We start from the raw sequence: 20,580 nt of genomic DNA on the forward strand, positions 1-20,580 counted from the left end.
CGTTAGATTCAACAACCACACGATTCTTGATGCAACCGGCGGGGCGCCCGAGGGGATGGTATCGTTCTTGGAACTATATGCATGTTTTGAAACACCCTGAAGTCTACCCGCATGATGATTGGACATGCTGACGTGAGAGCTCACTACAGAGGCCATTCGTTGCGTTCGGTTCCCAGCAGGTAGAAACTTGAGTAACGTTTAAACAGGTAGAAAGCCATTGCTCCGAAGCGATATGGATAGATCTTTCTTCCTTCCCACGCCGCCCTCGTTTCCCATTTCATCTCTTCTTGCGGAAGAGAGCTCCGCTCCCCCTCCCCCTCCTCTCTCTTTCTCTCTGTTAGATCGTCGCTCCTTGTCAGCTCCAAATCGGAGGTATTTTTCTTCCACCGCCTTGTCTCTTGTAGGCTTCATCTGGATGTTTTGGCTGAAACATTTGCAGCCCTAGGTGACGGATCCTTCTTCTCATGGAGGGTTGTTGGATTGTTGTTTTGCGATTCCACCTCTTTGTATTCCTGATTTGGCTGTTCTTGGAGATCTAGATTTTCATTTGATTGTGGTCCTTTAACTACTATTAACGCATGAGACGATTATATGGAGCTGAAATCGTTGCCGTGCACATCATTGCTGCGAAAATCTTCCTTTTGGATGGTGTATTTTGTTTAGTAAGTTGAAATCTCTGGTTGGACTGCGAGTTTGGAGGTTTAGGTGCGGTGTGCTAACGCAATATCAAGATTAATCAGAAATCAGTGAAGTGGATACCATTTTTGGTCTTTTGTTTGGGTTAAATTGCAGCCTTTCAGTGACAACATCCTTCTAGGACAGCTGAACGGATTTCTCTAGACTTTCTATAAAGAAATTATAATTTTTAAGATGTCTGGAAGAAAGGAATCGCCCCTTTCTAATTCCGGACCTTAATTTATCTTAGAAATAGACGGCTAACAGTGTTCCTGGTTCGTATTTGTTATAAATCAAATGATGTAATATCTTACAAGCTTTTCATCGACGACTGTGAAAACTGATTTATTCATTTTATCTTAATCCGTTACTGCTTTTCTGGAAAGTTTGCCTTTAGAAGTGCTTTATGATATCTATATGACCCTAAGTAAAATATCAAGATACTATTTCAATACTCCTAGGTATCTTTGTGGATGAGAAGACTGGAATGTTAATCGAGTCTCATTTTTGTATACATCCATCAGTCTTTAACTTGCTAGCGGGTGTGATCTATTCTAGATTCAAGATTATTTTTCCTATTGGCATGTTACCACAGATACACTGGTTCAAGGTTGTCAAGTGTTTTTTGTTTTATTCTAAAGCTTTTCATTGTTGATTCTTAACCTTGACTTCTCTTGTAGCACTTTAGCAACTATGCCGTCATTTATCTTATTTGCTGAGACAGGGGTACAACAATATTTATGCCTGACAATTTGTTGCTGCCTGCAGGTGTTGCAAGTGTCTAAGTGTGGTTGTCTTTTGTTATAAGAAGAGATGGCTGATTCTTTGGTCCATTCGGCAATTCTTCCTTCTGCTGTCATGACCAGGAGCCAAAGTCAGCTTCGAGGCTCTGGAAAGGCTAAAAGGGGTGCGAAAATGGTCCGATCGATGCGGATGCATCCCTTAAGACTGCAAAGCTTTGCAGGCTTGCGAGCAGCAGACAATTTGGATTTCTCATCAAGATGCCAGCAGGATTTCCATTCAGTGGTTTCAAGATATATATCCAATCCACGAGGGAAAGCCACTAGAGGAGTCCCTAAAGCTATGTTCGAGCGCTTCACAGAGAAGGCAATTAAAGTTATCATGCTTGCTCAAGAAGAGGCAAGGCGTCTAGGCCACAACTTTGTTGGGACAGAACAGATTTTGTTGGGCCTTATTGGCGAAGGGACTGGTATTGCTGCAAAAGTTTTGAAATCAATGGGAATCAATCTCAAAGATGCTAGGGTGGAAGTGGAAAAGATTATTGGAAGGGGGAGTGGATTTGTTGCTGTTGAGATACCCTTTACACCACGTGCAAAGCGTGTTTTAGAACTCTCTTTAGAGGAAGCCCGTCAGCTTGGTACTTCACTAAGACCTTCCTCCATTGAGTTTTGTTCTAAACCTAACTTTTTTAGGTCTTTCTTCTTTTAAATTGAAACTTTCTTTTGTTGTAAGAGTTATGCTAATGATCATCTACTTGGTATTTTGCTAACATCTATTCTATACATTCTAATTGTTTCTGTTTTCCCATCACGTGGATATCATAGTCATGTGTTAACCAGCATTTTGGAGCCCTTCTGTTGTCACATACTTTGAACATGTTGTAACTTCAAAAAGTAGAATATTTGCTGCAAAATATTATTGATTTAAAAAAAATGTAGCTTAAAATGCCAACAAGACAACATAAATTGAGAGGCTGTTGTCGCATGAACTCCTCTTTCCCCTCCCATCCGAACTCACAATTAAAATAAAAAAAAAAGGGCTTAACTTTTTGGGCTACTCTATAGGAACTGAGACAATGGAATTCCAAACACCCAACTGCAGCTAAGCACTTAGATTGGACCAAACAGGACTTTTGATGTGATTCAATTCCACTTTTTGATATTATGCTAGTGAGATTTCCTAAATGTCACTATTGAGCTCACTTGCACTGGCTATCATAGTTACACTAGTGATTGGGAGATTGGTGAGTTGAGTCTGTATTTAAACACCAAACAGTGTCCTCAACATTATGAACTTTTAGTGATGTAGCAGATTTTGTCTTGTGTACTTATCCGTATTTGTGTAAAGATGCTGAGAATCTCGATATTCCAACATTTACAAGGACAGCATGACCTGTCCCATTGTTATGCTTGCTAAAAGCTATTGAAGTATTGTGATCTGTAGATTTAGCAGCCCTGAAGTCTGGTTACACACGATTCAACATCCCCTTACTGGTCACTTTTGGTCTCGTGAAGATTGATGGCTCTCATGCCTTCCGAATCTTGTCAGTGTTACTTGACTACAAAGTGCACATGACTGATGGATGGACAATCAACAAGCATGAGTTACATGATTGCATGTCTTCCTATTTTCCTTCTTGTGTTAAGTTTGATCAGCGATAATTTTTTCCAAATTTTCAGGTCATAACTATATAGGATCTGAGCACTTGCTTCTTGGGCTTCTACGTGAGGGTGAAGGTGTAGCTGCTCGTGTGCTTGAGAGTCTTGGAGCTGATCCAAGCAACATACGCACCCAGGCAAATATTTTTATAGACTTTGTTATGTATTGCAGTGAATTTTAGCAATGATGTGACTTTTGAGCTTCATTATGGAGTAGGTTATTCGAATGGTTGGTGAAAGCACTGAAGCTGTTGGTGCTGGGGTAGGGGGAGGAAGCAGTGGAAACAAAATGCCCACACTTGAGGAGTATGGAACTAATCTGACAAAGTTGGCAGAGGAGGTCATCTATTCCTATCTTTCACTCTGGAGCACACTGTTTAGTTCCTATAAACAACTCATATCTGAGAAATATAATTACTCCACAGGGGAAGCTAGATCCTGTAGTTGGCAGGCAGCCGCAGATTGAACGTGTTACACAAATTTTGGGAAGGCGTACAAAGAACAATCCCTGCCTTATTGGGGAACCTGGTGTTGGTAAGACAGCCATCGCCGAAGGACTTGCTCAACGCATCGCCAATGGGGATGTTCCAGAAACAATTGAAGGAAAGAAGGTTTGATGAGCTTTCTTCATCACATTTGTTATTTGAATTCACCTGTGCATCTAGTTTATATCAGCAGGTTATATGTTGTCTCTCTTTGCATGCCTTTTATACGCACTGTCATGATTTTTCTTTTTGTTCTGTTTATCAACTTGTCAAAATTTTTTTCTGCTCTCCAGTCTAACATTTTCTTTGTTTTTTTTTATAATAATTGTTAGTGAAGAAGCTATGCAGCGCCTGCCTCTATAATTTAGAACAACATGGATCCTCTCCCACTATTGAGCCTTTTTCTCCATGATTCTGTCTTCTGTAAATTTAAGGCTATATAACTCACATGTTGCTACCTAGGTGATTACCCTTGATATGGGGCTTCTTGTTGCTGGTACTAAATACCGTGGAGAGTTTGAAGAAAGGTTAAAGAAGCTGATGGAGGAAATTAAACAAAGTGATGAAATAATACTCTTCATTGATGAAGTGCACACATTAATTGGAGCAGGAGCAGCAGAGGGTGCAATAGATGCTGCCAATATCTTAAAACCAGCTCTTGCAAGAGGTGAATTGCAGGTATTTAGTTTATGAATTTATTTTGGTTTATCTTTGTTCATCAATCACGATCTAATCTCCATGTGTTGTGAATTGGTTGTGTTTGCTACAAATCGTCTTGTGTTATCTTGAAAACTCGAAATAGTTGTAATTTGTGGTGGTAACTTCCTATGCATGCAATTTGTTTTAGTGTATTGGAGCAACAACACTTGATGAGTACAGAAAACACATCGAGAAGGATCCTGCTTTGGAAAGACGTTTTCAACCCGTAAGAGTCCCAGAACCAACAGTGGATGAAACAATACAGATTCTTAGAGGGCTTCGTGAAAGATATGAGATTCACCACAAACTCCGTTACACCGATGAGGCTTTAGTTGCTGCTGCTCAGTTGTCCTATCAGTACATTAGGTCTGCGATCTAATTCTTTTACTTACCAAAACTAACATGCATTCTCTACTTGTTATAACCAAAAGTATATTCTATAATTTATTCTCTTATTATTCTTCTTTCTTCTCCCTTTCTTTCTCGAAATAAGACCTAGGGTACAGTTACCTGTGCTCTACTTTTGTCTTTTCTTCAGTTTTACTCCAGTAGTTTTGTCATATTCCTTTATTTTATTTTTTTGCTAAATCTTCTTGGTCTTATATTGGTGGAAGTTCTAATTGGGAGTATTGAAGATTAAAATCCAATAAGCATAAGATTTTGAAAAGAAAAAAAATGAAAAAATGACAGGAATTCAAAATTATGTAAAAAATGTCTTGCCTTTATATCTTGACGAATGCAAGATATTTATTAGAGCATCAGCATTACATGTTTCCATTGTTTGCACAAGTCATCATGCTCTATCATTTTTCATGTGGTACAACATTCAAGGTTGATCTGGTGTAAACTAAGTTTGTGCTGTTTCAATATTTGTTTTCTTCAGTTGTGAGGTTCATCTGGTTCCTATGGAGTGCTTGTTATGCTACGATTGGCATGTAGTTTACTAGTGTAAGGTTGTACAGTGAAGATCAGGAACATTGTCTCTGTTGAGACATCATGGTTGGTTAGTCTATTGTTGCACAAAGTGATAGGTCTCAGGGTCGAGTCCACATATTGGCATTATGCACGCCATTTAATGTAATGAAAATGTATTTCAATTTGAAGAAAAAACATAAGGAACATTTGATGAAGGATTGCAACAGTTGGATATGAGTGTCCAAATAGTAATAGGTCTTAGATTGATTTAAAAGCAAGCAGGGGCATGGTTGAAAATCTATGTATGGATTATAATGGTACAATAGCACCGCACCCAAGTGATGGATGACAGTTCTGAATGAGTGCTGAAAAAACGAAGTCTGCTAGTATTGTTCTTTTTTCCCCTTGTGTTGGAGGACTAAGATTCCATGATGGACAATGTGGAGAAGCATCTTCTCTTCTAAAAAGTTGTTTCTTTTCTAGTGGTCAGAGGGCAGCTTTGGGGTTGATTGAATTGACTCTCTGATTTGTTGATTTACATCAAACCATTTCCATAAGTTTTTGTGAAATTGATTGCAGAAACAATGAAGACAACAATTTGTCACATTTGGAAATGCTCCTGAAATACATAACATCTTCTGATAACTGAAATGCAAGAATACCAGGGAAGATCATAGGTGACATGGAAAGAAACATGCTTTTACATTGAAGAACATTTTGATAACATAACTGAAATTTAGTGGATGATGGGTTCTAAAGAGTAAAGAGATGAATTATGTACTGTAGTGAAGAATGTATTTGTGAAACATAAGCTCCAATTTTAGCTTACTGAAAAATGCTCAGTTGCAATGATTTCAATATGCATCGATGTCGGTTGTAGTTGAGCTGGGTTGGGGCTTACCCTGCACGGTGCCATCTATGAAGAGTCTGCCAGTGATTATGCATGGGAAGGGAGCAACCTTGTCTTTTTAGAGTGAGCTATGCTGGTGTTTCACTAGTCTATCACTAATCTATGAGATAAATATGATATGATCTCTGAGAGACAATGTTATCTTTCATCTTGTCAATATGAGTACTTGCATGGTTAATCAATTTGTTAGTATAGTTATGCATGGGAAAAGATACAAGCATATCTTTTTCCCGGGTCAACATCCTACCAAGGTTATTATACTTTAAAATATCATACCCAAGGAATTTTGTACGAGAATGGGGAAGACTATCTAAAGCTTCTTTCTTGTTAAGAGAATTCTAGTGGGTAGTTTCACCTATGAGATTAATATGATGTGATCTCTGAGGCAATATTATCTTTCATCTTGTCAATATGAGTACTTCCATGGTTAATCAATTTGTTAGTATAGTTATGCATGGGAAAAGATAAAAGCTTATCTTTTTCCTGGGTAAACTTCCTACCAGGGTTGTTATACTTCAAAATGATCATCCTCGAGGAATTTTATACGAAGATAGGGAGGACTATATTCTATCTTTCTTGTTAAGAGAATTCTAGTGGGTAGTTTCACCAATCAGAGCTTCAGCAGTAATGACATTTAATGCCATGGCTTGCCAAGACCATCAAATAAGGACTGTATCGGTGAAACATCATCGTCATGACACAGCATTGCCATCAAGTTTTGAGCCTCTGCCATGTTGTTCATCAAAGTTGCCGCTGGAACAATGCCAGTGGCTGTCATCGTTGTCATGCCTTTCTCTTTACTACGCTGATATTTATTCTTGATGGTTACTTTGCCTATGCTGAGTTTTTTAATATGTAAAATATATTCATCTTCATTTAATGAGAAAGAGACTCTTCTAGAAGATCAAAACCCCTCTGCTTTATGGGGCTTCATATGCTACCAACAATGCAACAGTTAAAAGTTATTCTTGTACACATTTCTTATACATTCTGTTCTTTTGTAGTGACCGTTTCCTGCCTGATAAGGCAATTGACTTGATCGATGAAGCTGGTTCTCGTGTTAGGCTTCGCCATGCACAGGTAAGGTCTTGTATTGTCTGACACTGTGTTTTGTGATACGTGTTTAACTAAAACGTGTCTTGACAGCTTCCTGAGGAAGCCAGAGAACTTGACAAAGAACTCAGGCAGATTACAAAAGAGAAAAATGAGGCAGTCCGCGGCCAAGATTTTGAAAAGGTATTCATATATATTAACTGACTCTCAAGTATCTTGATTTGGCTGTGCTACGAATTACTACTTGTAAATTGAAGTGTAATTGTTCAATGACCTTCTAAATGATGTTATATTTTACACTTCTGTTGTTTTGGGATGGTGTCTTAGGAGCTTGATTGATAACCAATACATAATGTTGTTTTTCCGATCTTTTTTGTACATCCTCTGGCTTTTCCTAGATTTGTGAGACTAAAATGCCTATTTAATTGAACTTTTTTTTTAAACAGGCAGGGGAGCTGCGTGATCGGGAAATGGAGCTTAAGGCTCAGATTTCAGCCCTAATTGACAAGGGCAAAGAGAGGAGCAAAGCAGAGAGCGAGGCTGGTGATGCAGGCCCTGTTGTAAACGAAGCAGACATACAACACATTGTATCTTCATGGACTGGAATACCTGTAGAAAAAGTCTCAAGTGATGAGTCTGATCGACTCCTCAAGATGGAAGAAACTCTCCACAAGCGTGTTATTGGCCAGGATGAGGCTGTCAAAGCAATAAGTCGTGCCATTCGTCGAGCTCGTGTTGGTCTCAAGAATCCCAACCGCCCAATTGCCAGCTTCATATTTTCTGGTCCAACCGGTGTTGGAAAATCAGAATTGGCAAAGGCACTCGCTTCGTATTATTTTGGCTCCGAGGAAGCCATGATCCGACTTGACATGAGTGAGTTTATGGAGAGGCACACTGTTTCCAAACTCATCGGTTCACCACCTGGTTATGTTGGTTACACCGAGGGCGGCCAGCTTACTGAAGCAGTTCGTCGTCGCCCTTATACTGTTGTCCTCTTTGATGAGATAGAGAAAGCACACCCTGATGTTTTCAACATGATGCTCCAGATTTTGGAAGATGGGAGATTGACAGACAGCAAGGGGCGAACAGTAGACTTTAAGAACACCCTCCTGATCATGACCTCCAACGTTGGAAGCAGTGTGATCGAGAAGGGAGGTCGTAGGATTGGTTTTGATCTCGACTATGATGAGAAGGATAGCAGCTATAACAGAATCAAGAGCCTTGTCACAGAGGAGCTGAAGCAGTACTTCCGGCCAGAGTTCCTGAATAGGTTGGATGAGATGATCGTCTTCCGACAGCTGACAAAGCTGGAGGTCAAGGAGATTGCTGATATAATGCTTAAAGAGGTATTTGACAGGCTAAAAGTGAAGGATATAGAACTTCAAGTGACAGAGAGGTTTAAGGATAGGGTGGTGGACGAAGGTTACAACCCAAGTTACGGAGCTAGGCCCCTTAGAAGGGCCATAATGAGGCTGTTGGAGGACAGCTTGGCCGAGAAAATGCTGGCCGGGGAGATTAAGGAGGGTGACTCGGCCATTGTGGATGTCGACACCGAAGGGAATGTTACCGTTCTCAATGGTGGGAGCGGTGTGCCTGAATCAATACCCCCAGCTATTCCTGTATAGAATCCATATCCTTTGAGTTTGCTGTGATGTAATGGTGAATCGTAGGGGCCGGCGAAGAGCATCTGTGGCTTGCAGCCCCATTCATATCGTAGGGCATTAGCAGGAGAAATTTGTTGCGGGAACACCAGATTGGTTGTCTTAAGCAGATGAAGAACAAGGAGTGAAGTGAAACTGAATATTTTCCTGGCCAAAACTGCTGGTAACACTTATGATCTATGCATGTTGTCATTTATGTTGGATTTGGTGACATTCTCTGTAGATGAGACATGCCGATTTGCTATATGAATTACCATTGACTAATTTCGATTCCCTGGTGGTTCAATTTCTAGTTAAACTAGCTTGTGTACCGTATCATGAAACTTGAGCATGTGGGTGTTGCTGCTGCACGCACATGGAGTCTGAATCATTTTCCTTTTCGTGAGTGTATTAAACATCATACTATTGCTTCATAAAGTAACATAACCTTCGATCTCTCACAGCTGCATGATGACATCTTTTGAAGGCATCTGTGAATCACACGGAAATAATCTCTCTACTTTTAAAGGTAATATTCCATTAATGTTTCAGATGTACCCCTTTCTCTCTCTCTCTCTTATCCATCCGTCCTTTGATTCCCCTAAATAATATGGTTTTATCAAATTAAATTGTAAGCAATTCATTATAAGCATGAGTGGCACTACCTTACGGTAGGACAAAGATGAGGATGACATGATAATCGTGTGTTAGTGGTCGAGGGTAAAACAGAGGCAATGATCGAAAAGAGTGATATGATAATCGTGTGTTAGTGATCGAGGATGGGACATGTTAGTGATCGAGGATGGGACAGAGACAATGATGGAAAGGGGTGACATTATAATCGTGTGTCAATGGTCAAGGGTCGAACAAAGACGATGATGGAAAATGATGACATTATAATCGTGTGTCAGTAATCAGGGGTTATTGGAGGACGGAATAGTAACAATGATGTTGGAAGCCATGGGTGGTCGGGGGTGGGACAAAGACGATGAGAAAAAAAGATGACATGAGAATCGTGTGTCAGTGGTCAAGGAGCGGACATAGACAATGATGAAAAAGGATGACATGATAATCGTGTGTCAATAGTTAGGGGTCGTTGGAGGATGGGATAGTAGTAATAATGTTGGAAGCTATGAGGAAATAGGAAGTTACGAATGAGGTAACGGTGCTATGAGCGATGGTGTGTCATTGGTCGAGACCGAATGGTGGTGGAGGGATAATTTCATCAAAGTGATACAAACGGAACACATTAGGGCGGCATCATCTCTTAAAAGTCCAATAGCAAGGGTTTTTAGGTAAAATATCCTTAGAAAATAGGATCAAAATAGTAGATAGAATATGATGTATTGAGATGGTTATTATGACTTATACTAATAAAATACTACCATGGCATCATTGAGCAACACTTGTATCCGCTTAGGATGGAGAAGAGTTCATATCGCCAGGAAAGAGAATCACCACTCAGCATCGCAAGTGGCCTTCATGACATATATGCTGCTGCCTCATGAAATCATTGTCTGAACACATCTCGTGCCTCCTTTTCACCCTTCTTCAAGCTTTCCCTGTCCTACTTTTCCGAGTAGAGAAAGAGATTGGGAGTCCACAGCATGGGATATGGAAGCAGCCAAGCCACGGCGATGTCAAGCTCCTTTAATGGCGACGATGAGAGGGGGAAAGAGGTCTCGTTGGCTTGCGGTTGTCTCTTCCGGTGCCATCGGCTGTCACCTTGCAATCACATGCAAGCACTGATGGATGACTCGGTGGGGCCAGAGGTGCTTCCATTGCCTCCTCCTCAGCCCTGTGTGCGTTTGTCCATTGTCTGAGCGTGGGATTGATGAGGACGATGATGATAGCGCCATGACGCCATGGTTAGTAAGACTTTGTCCAATTATCTTGAACTCAGGACCTTATAAAGATTTGATGAAATGTTTTACTAATTAAGTAGATTAATATCTTAGGTAACGTTTCCGACCCTAAGTAAGTACACTAGTAGTTAAATATTATATTTATCGGATGAACACAAAACAAAAATAGATTTTGATCTTATGATGATATAACAAAATTATTGGTTTTGTAGGATGAGATTTTGAATCTCGAAAGATGAGTCAAGTGTAATATTTCAAGTGATGTTTCGAACCCTAGATAAATATCAGACTAATATCCTAAGGTTTCAAACTCTCAAAGATAATTTACATACATAAACACTTAGGTTGAGGTTATTAAGATAGATACATCATCGTGCGACTAATATTTCATATATAAAAAAATAAATAGGATGAAATATTGAAGGCTCAGCCAAAGAATCGAATTATAAGCATATGATTATAGTACATACTTTCAAAAGTTACATTGGGATCCCTATATTTACGAAAGTAAAACATTTAGATCTCGATTAAAAAAAGATAATTTTATATGATTAAAAATCAAGAAAGAGAGAGATATTTTGTTGGAGCAATGAGGTTAAATATTTTACTTTCGTAAGTCACTTAAGGATCTCAACGTAACTTTTGAATCGGACTACTAAAAATAACTAATTATATAAGATAATATGTAATTAACCCAATAACAACCGATAAAAGTTAAAGCGAAGAAGATAGATGTCCTGCAGAGCGACTTTGCTCATTGGATGTCCCATCCCATGAATGGTGTCCTCCCATAAGCTCCTTTGGAAGAAGAGCAACTGCTGCATGCGTTCATCGTACAGCTTAGAGAGACACACGCCAACAAGAGAAGCAGATTTAATTGCTCCGAGGGCGAAGTCACAGCAGATGTGGCTCTCCACCTGAACAGCGAAAAGCCTCAAACACTTACCTAAGTAATGATGAAGACGACGACGACGACGTAGCAGAAGTACGTGATGTTGCGGAATTAGTAAAGACTGAGCCCTTAGTGAGTTCTGATCGTAACGAGAGGTTGGGTTGATGTGCAGATGTATGTATGAAGTTCGAGTCCAGTGATTTCAACTGAACTTATTTTCATTTGTGTTGAGGTTGGAAGACTGGGAAAACCTTAAAGATAAATAATAGATACAAACTCTAAAACACCCGTATAAGATTTATATATTGAATAATTAAAGTTGACATATTTTCTTTCAATCGAATTCAATTAGTTATATTATATATCTTATCCAATTATAAAGAGCCACAAAAATCTAACACTTCCAACAATAATAAAAAGAAAAATTGATTAGTACGGATTGAGATTATTCCAAATACCACAAAAAAAATCTAAATCTTAGTTTTTTAAGGAGTTATTAACCCTTTTGGATTCTTAATGGCCCAAACATCTACACATGAATCCTGCTACAAAGGAAATGCCAAACAAAAACAATTAAATGATCCAAAACGATCAGAAATAAAATCTTAAAACCAAAATGAAAGAAGAAAAAAAAACAAAATGAAAGAAATATGGGAAGAAAGAAAAATAGTGAGGAAAGTTATTGGAGTTTGCCTCTCTCTCTCTCTCTCTCTGTCTCTCTCTCTCTCTCTCTCTCTCTCTAGGCTTGGCAATGTTTATAGCCTGAGAACATGCATGTTGGGCACCAAAGAACGAATTGGTTTTGTCTCCACTTGATCTCAACATCAGCCCCATCCCCATCATAGGCTCAATGCGTTAAACAGAGAAAATTCATTTTCTTCTACTTTTTCTCTCTTCTCTTTATTTGTTTTTCTTTATTGAGAAAGAGATGAGGAAAATATTATATTATGTGGCCTTTTTAATTGAATAAGATATAGTTAGATTATGTGATCTATTTAATTAGATAAGATATCTTATAGTATTGATTAAATTCTAATTATGATTATCAATCAATAAAAATTAAATTTATTCATGATAAAATTTCTTAGGAGATGACGTTTAAGACTTTGCTAATCACTTAATCTAAACCATTTGCTCTCACATATAAATAGATATGATCTCATAGGGACTATATACGATATGACACGATTGAGATTATAGATTTATTCTCATCTTTATTTAATTTTTATTCGATTGTTTATAGTGATCCTGTGAAGGATACGAAGAGATAAGAAGACAAGTCTACTTCTCTTTGCAAATTGATGTTACTGTATTCTACGGATCGAAATGCAAAATGTATTCTAAAAATCAAATAAAAGCAGCGACGCTATTGCCATGGGCAATGATAGGACCAACAACATTGCTGGGCGGTTGTTGGTGGTGTAGCAAGCGAAGGAGTCGCTGGACGTCACAAGGTTGATGTGGATATGGGTGGCAACGACGACAGATGATGCAAGCGGGTAGCAACCCATTTAGGCATCGCTATGGTAGCCGCACCCGATGGTCACGCATGTTTGGGCGTTGGATAGCGATGTCGATAACTGTCGATGCAATGAGGCACCCCAATGGTATATGGTCTGCTATTATTGTCGATCATGAAATGGTGGCTGCAGGCATCATAACAGAGAAGAAGTAAGGGATCACCGGGGATGGGCTGTATGCGATTTTGACCTAATTGGTCAAAATCAAATGTTGACCAGATGTAGTCAACTTCAGTCAAAACCTATCCAATCTACCTTATTTTAAAACCCGTTGCACGTAGTTATTGATCCGATTCAAATATTGACCTTTTTAGTCAAACTTTAATTTTGATCGAGCCCCAATTTTGTTAGATCCTTTAATGTTTATCTAACTTGATTTTGAATGCATTTTGATTGTTAGACTAGATTTAGATTCGGTATTTAGATTGAATTTGGAAAAAGTAAAAAATTGATAGTCAATTTTTTATCATTTTTTTTTTACTTTGATCAATTTTAATTTTAACTGACTTAATTGGATTGATGTTAGCCCAAATCTATTAACCTATTTTAGATAGCTTAATTAAATAAGATTGGTTGGTCTAATTTAGTATTTCATACGAAAATAAAAAAATAAAGAATATAAATTATTAATTTTATTTTATGTTTTTCTCCTATAAAACATTAGTAATTTTTTATTATTTGTGATATTTAAATTTAAATTATTATTTTTGGATATTTGGTTAGTTATTCACATGTATATATTTAAAAATTATGAAATAATAATTATTTGTTAATAATTTATTATCATCTTTTAATAAAATTATAATTTATATTCTATTATGATTATGATTATCATATGAACTTTTTATACTAATTAATGATCAATAATTACTATAATTATTATTTTATTATGATTAAATTATTATTATTATATAAATTAGATTAATAAAAAATTAGTGAATATTATTCGTAACTTATATAACTAAGTTTTATTTAACTAGTTGTTGCCATAGTAGCATAAGACGGTAGACTTATGAGATGTAAGTTACAATAAATATTTTATCATTTATAAGATAATTTAAATTATATTTTATATTATTGTATTGATCTTATAGTCATCAAAGTGACTTGGACTAATAACTTATAAATAATATTTATAATAGCACATATGAGATTTAGATACTCTTAAAAAAAATCTACTTCGAATAATTATGTGATGGGATATGATATACTATTTTGAATATCCTTGTAGTATAGGATTGTATACCTAAATGTGACAATATTGTTCCATAAGTATGATATTGATTCTCCATAAATAATTTTAAGTGAATATTAGATATATTAATATTTCACCCAAAAGGTGAAATACGGGTAATATAGTTTTAGATTTTTGTCTTGGAGTAGACCACTTTGCATGCATTCTTATGCTTCTAATTTTCTTATACTCTGGGTCAAACTATTCATAATATTTAGAGTATATATTGGTCACACTAGGTATATTAGATCTTTTCCTAGTTTGTTAAAAGGCTCACAATCTTAATTGATAAAAGTATTATGGAATAGATTAATAAAATGAATACTTCTAAAAAATCCAACATACTTAGTTTAGTATTTATATGAATGATAATTGCAAATAGCATTAAGATTTATTACCATATGCAATTAATGCACATGAATATTTAAGAGCTATTAAAATCTTGTTTAAATCTACCGACAAGTCATCAATTGATATATTAATGAAAAAAATAACTATAACTTAATATGATAACTCGATATGATATACATTCTCTTTGTTTATTATATTTTGATATGTTTATCAATTTATATTGCTTGTTGCATATATGCATATATTTTGTGATGTTTATGGATTTGTGTAATAGGAATCGGATCGTGATGAGATCATGATAATGAAACCGATTTACCTTTAAACATAGACATCAAGATAACCGGATAGACTGGTATGATATATACCCGTCCATATGATAGAGGATGCTGGTCTCATAGTTGCTCGTGTGGGGACACTAAGGATATAATGCAGATGCTCATTAGAGAATGAGTTCAATGATTGATCTACTTACGGAATACTAGATGGTTGATGATGCCTTATTGTCAAACAATAATTTTGTAGTCCCAGTAGTATATATGGTCATTAAACTTGAGATACCAAGGATGTCCTGTATACGTACTCTACTCTTTGATATCAAACTTATAAATTTGGAAGTTCCAAATCTAGTACAACCGGTTATTATGAGTGACAACCAACCTTACGAGGACTATTGAGTATCGATAGAGGATCATCCACTCTTGGTATCACGAGAGAAATATCCCGTGTATTCTTGCTCAAACAAATCCTTGGCCAAGGTCATTCGGATTGAGAGAGAAAGAGTTCTCCAGGAGAATCCGATTAGAGTGAGACTCGAGGAGAAACAGTATGAGCATGACAACACCATGTCCACTATATGGTCTTTATGATATTAGATGGATGGGAGGTTATATGTATATGGTAACTGAGGACAAATAAGTCCAAATGATTGGATTCCCTATAGCGTATGGGGAATGTGGCGTAGTGGCCTAGTACTTCCGTAATCGATGAGTCGAGTGAATTATTATGAAGATAATAATTTACTAAGCCAAAAGGAGTTCTGATAGGTATGACTCACGACTAGCTCGATATTAGGCCTCGAGAGACATATACATATGGTAGGTTTTGCGACGAGTAGAGGTTTAGATATGAGATATCCGCTAGAGCCACTATCTTATTATATATCCAATAAGCCCCTAAATTATTAGATCTCATGGATGAGATCCAATAAGAGCTAATAAAAGATTATTGGATAGAGACCCACTAATCTAAGAGACTTGGGTAATTGGATGGAGATCTAGTAGCCAATAGAGCAAGATCCATTAGGGTTAACTATGTACCTCTATAAATACAAGGGAACTAAAGACCCATTAGTTGGGGCTTCTTAGTAGTAGCCACCTCCTATTCTCCTCTCTCCTTCACCTTCTCGGATAGCAGAACTAAAGATTTGAGAAGCGTCATCGTAGCCTTGCTGTGTGGATCACCGCTAGAGAGGAGGACGCTTGACCTCCTTCATCCACTCCTATAGATCTATAGGGATATATGATCTCCCTAGATAACATAACTATCTCACGCGTGATTTTCAGTTTCACGGATTTTACACACCAATCTTCGCATAACGATAAACACCTTTTGGGAAATTTAATATTTTTATTTTTTGTTCTTTCACTACACATGTGATATCGCCCATAGATTTCCCAACACCAATGACATGCAAGACAATATAGTATTCGGGTTTGTAATTAATTGTGTCTATATCAAAGTAGTTTAGGTCTTAATTATCATAGTTATGTCATAGATTGAGTTAGTTTTAGGTGTAACCCTATTAACTCAATTGAGCCTGATTTAGGGCTGAGTTGGGCCCATTGAGAGGCTCATTTAATGACTCAAAAGTTAGGTTAGGCAGTGACATCGCCAGAACAAGCGGTAGAACTATCTTAAGCTGGAAAAGTATGAAATATACTTATTCCGGAAGACCCGACGATGGTATTATAAGTGTCAGGTGGTGGTATCACCCAATGTCAATCTGGCAGGCAATAGCACCACCAATACCCTTGAAACTAGGGATGAGATATTTTTTTTCTCTATTTTTAAAATCATTCAGGGCCTATAAATGTCACACTATTTCCTGCTTGTGAAAAAAAGAAAAGAGAATGAAAACTCGTGGGTCAGAGCATAAAAACTCTATTAAAAAGTTGAGTGCTTCCTCGATGAGCTTAGAGGTTATTCTAAGGGAGATTGTGAGGATTTCCTTATAAAAGAGGGTTGTATAGGTTCTCTCCTGAGCCTGTGAAAAGGAGAAAGAGTTGTAAGAGGGCAGTTGATGTTTACTTGTTGAAAGAAGATCGGTAGTGAACACCGATGCCCTTACGGAAGAGGAATCGAGAGTGGACGTAGGTCGCGATGATCGAACCACTGTAAACTTGGTTTGCATTTTTGTTTATGCTTTTTATTCTCATCGCTTATTGATTTACTTGCTCACTACTTTTATGCACGTTGTAAGTTAAACATCTTTCCGATACGGGTTTGATCAAACAAAATTTTTATTTTTACAAAAGCACTAATTCATCCACCCCCCTCCTCTTAGTGTCGAAACGATCGTAACATACATAAGTGACATCGATGGACAATTAGATAGAAATATTAAAATTATCAGATCTAACAAAGATGATATATTTTATAGTAGATATGATAAGTCAGGTGAGAATCCTGATCCTCTTGCTATATACTTAGAAAAGTGGGATATTTATGCTCAATATGTCTTACAATAGAATGACATTCCTAAAATGTAAAATTATACTCTTATGGGTATGATAAGTTATTCTTATGTACTTGAGTTGATGTGGGATGAATTTCTTACGATAGTTATCTATATCTTAAGTAGAATTCTTAATAAATTAGTTTTATTAATTCTATTTGAGTTATAGATTAGTAGAAAATCCGTTTTGAGATATATAAATATTGAGGTTGTTTTGCAAAGATAAGTCTTTAATCTACATGAAAAAAAATTAGATTCAAAAATTATTTTTATTATTTTATTAATGATCCAAAAAATTCGAGGGATATAAATTTTATTACCCTAATTATAGTCTGAGAATAGTATAATTTAGTAAGATAGGATTCTTAGGCTTGGTAAAATTAATGGAAGTGAAAAATCTTGAAAAATTAATTTTGATATAAATGAGAGATATAAGTCGATGGTCCTTTATTATTTCATATTTGAGAGGTCATTATTCTTCAAATCACTAATGACCACAAACGATAATTTTATAAACCTAGTATTGATTTTTTAGAATGACCACGTTCTAGAATGAAATCCCATAGAATGACCACATTTTATAAACCTAGTATTGATTTTATAAACCTAGTGGTCATTTTTTAGAATGACCACATTTTAGAATGACCACAAACGATAATTTTATAAAGAATGACCACAAACGATAATTTTATAAACCTAGTGAAGATCTTTGACGCAGCTGCCGTATGTATAAAGCAAAGATGCCATCTCCCTTCCTTCGTGGATCTGCATAATTTTCCAAAGTTACATGTTTATACCATTTGGTGTGTACAATATGCAAATCTAAAGTGCATATGACAACTTGCCTCAAAAGATGTGCATCTGACAACAAAAAAATAGGAACAAAATTCCAAAGTATTGTTATTATTCTATAAGACTTAGTTATTTGTAATGATTACGTAATATATCTAAAGAATAAGATTGTCATATAGATTAAAAAAAATATTTTATCATTTTCATAAATCAATAATTCTAAAAGATGGTATAATATAATGAAAGAAGAGTCAAAATGGATAGAGTAGAATGATACTTGGAAACTCGTTGAATTACTCAATAATTATAAAAGAGTCAATTATAAATAAATTTTTAAGATAAAATATGAGGGTAATATCAAATGATATAAAAAAAATTATGATAAAATATTTTTTTTCAGAAAAAGATATCGATTATAATAAAACATTTTCTTCAATTTCTAGGACTCGTTGAGGAATGTCATAACATTAATAGTTTATTATGATCTTGAGTTATATTAAATGGATATAAAAATAATATTTATGAATAAGGATCTAAATAAAAAAATATATATTAAATAATATAAAAGATTCGTAGAGAAGAAAAAGGAAAATTGAACCAATAGACTTAGAATATCCATTTATGATCTTAAACAAGCATTCAAACAATAATATATAAGGTTTCACAATATCATTACTTCATTCAAATTTAAAAAAATATATTATTGATTAGTATATAAATACGAAGGTCAATGAGAGCAAGTTTATCATATTGATCGTATATTTAGATGTTATTTTGCTTACTAGTAGTGATATTGATTTATTGCATAAAAATAAGATACTTCTCATTAAAAATTTTAAAATGATTGATATGAATAAGTAACTTATATTATTTGCTTTAAGATATTCAAGGATAACTTTTAAGGATTGCTTAGATTATCTAAAAAAAAATATATTAACTGAATGGATGAAGTGACTTATATTATTGGAATTAAGATATTTAAGAATAATTCTCAAAGATTACTAGGACTCTCTTAGAAATGGTACATTGATCGAGTCTTAAAGATATTTAACATATATCTTTATTCAACTAATGATACATCTATTATCAAAGATGGAAATTTTATTGAAAGTTAATATATTAAGAATGACTTAGAAAAAAATCAAATAATTTTTTTTTTATGAATACGTAGTTGGAAGTCTATTATATGTTCAAACATATATGACATCATATATTAGTTTTGTATTTAGAATATTTGGTAAATAATAGAATAACCCAAAAAATGAAATATTGAAAAGTTAAAAAATGATGATGAGATATCTATAAGGGACTAAAGACTATAAAATGTTGTACTAAAGACCATAAAATGACAACATAGTCTATTCTGTAAATTATCTCGATAGTATCAAGTCTACTTTAAAAAAGTGCAAAGTTATTATTTTTTGCATCATGAACATGATTATAAAATTTTATCTCATAACTTGGTATGGTTAACTTAATTGTCATAAAATAATTTTATGATAATACTAAGTAATTCTTTTTTCTAAAAATAAAAAGTATATAATGGTTCCAAATATACTGAGATAAAATACTTGGTGGTCAAAGAAAGAATTTAGAAACAATAAATATAGTGAGAACCTAAGCACCACTTTGATAATTATTGATATATTTATTAAAATTTTATAGTCTAAAATATTTAAAAATGTATGTTCTCAAAATAGGGCTTATGTTCAACTAATAAAAAAAAAATATGATGATGTATATTATAGTAAATATTGTAATTAATATTTACTATAATTTAAATAAATTTATTTATTTTTGTTATCCTATTTACGTTTATGTATATACATATTATAGTTGCATATAATAATAGAATTATATTGAAAAGATAAATTAAATTAGTCATTATGGACTATATTAAAAATAATTATAATATTATGATCTATAAAAGAGAATATGATATTGATAATATACGGTTACTATTACTCATATTAGTAATCAGAATTAATAAAGTATTATTATATTTTTTAGACTTATTAACTTGTTTTAAAATTCATCATCAAGCGTAAAATGGTTTTCAAAATTTTTAGAATCTAACTAGGTAAAATTATTTTTAAATAAAAATTTTTATTTTATTTTATTTGTTTTAAATTTAATTTTAATTTTTTCTAGCTTACCTGAATCAAGTAGGAGAATGTTAAATTATGTGATTCTATTTAATTGGATGAAATATACTATGGTTATGATTGAATTCTAATTATAGTTATTAGTTAATAGAAAGGAAGTCTACTTATGGTATGATTCCTGAAAACATGATCTTAATAGAAGGGACTCACTAATTCTAGACCCTCTGATTTGACTATAAATAAATAGGACCTCTCGATGACTATATATATGATACGGCATAATACGATTGAAAATATATATTTATTCTCGT

The 20,580-nt window shown here is 35.0% G+C and overlaps 1 protein-coding gene across 1 annotated transcript; it reads left to right on the forward strand.

Annotated features, from left to right (window-relative positions):
• Positions 1–231: 231 nt before the first annotated feature.
• On the forward strand, positions 232–9,070 carry LOC103979447 (chaperone protein ClpC1, chloroplastic). Its single transcript, XM_009395598.3, has 10 exons — positions 232–372; positions 1,444–2,053; positions 3,096–3,211; positions 3,292–3,414; positions 3,500–3,685; positions 4,022–4,237; positions 4,407–4,624; positions 7,088–7,163; positions 7,230–7,319; positions 7,583–9,070. Exons 2-10 carry the CDS (start codon positions 1,489–1,491, stop codon positions 8,759–8,761), a joined length of 2,769 nt encoding a protein of 922 aa, XP_009393873.1. The 5' UTR covers positions 232–372; positions 1,444–1,488; the 3' UTR covers positions 8,762–9,070.
• Positions 9,071–20,580: the final 11,510 nt, after the last annotated feature.

Source organism: Musa acuminata, chromosome BXJ1-3, assembly GCF_036884655.1.
Source record: "Musa acuminata AAA Group cultivar baxijiao chromosome BXJ1-3, Cavendish_Baxijiao_AAA, whole genome shotgun sequence".
NCBI classification, from domain to species: domain Eukaryota; kingdom Viridiplantae; phylum Streptophyta; class Magnoliopsida; order Zingiberales; family Musaceae; genus Musa; species Musa acuminata.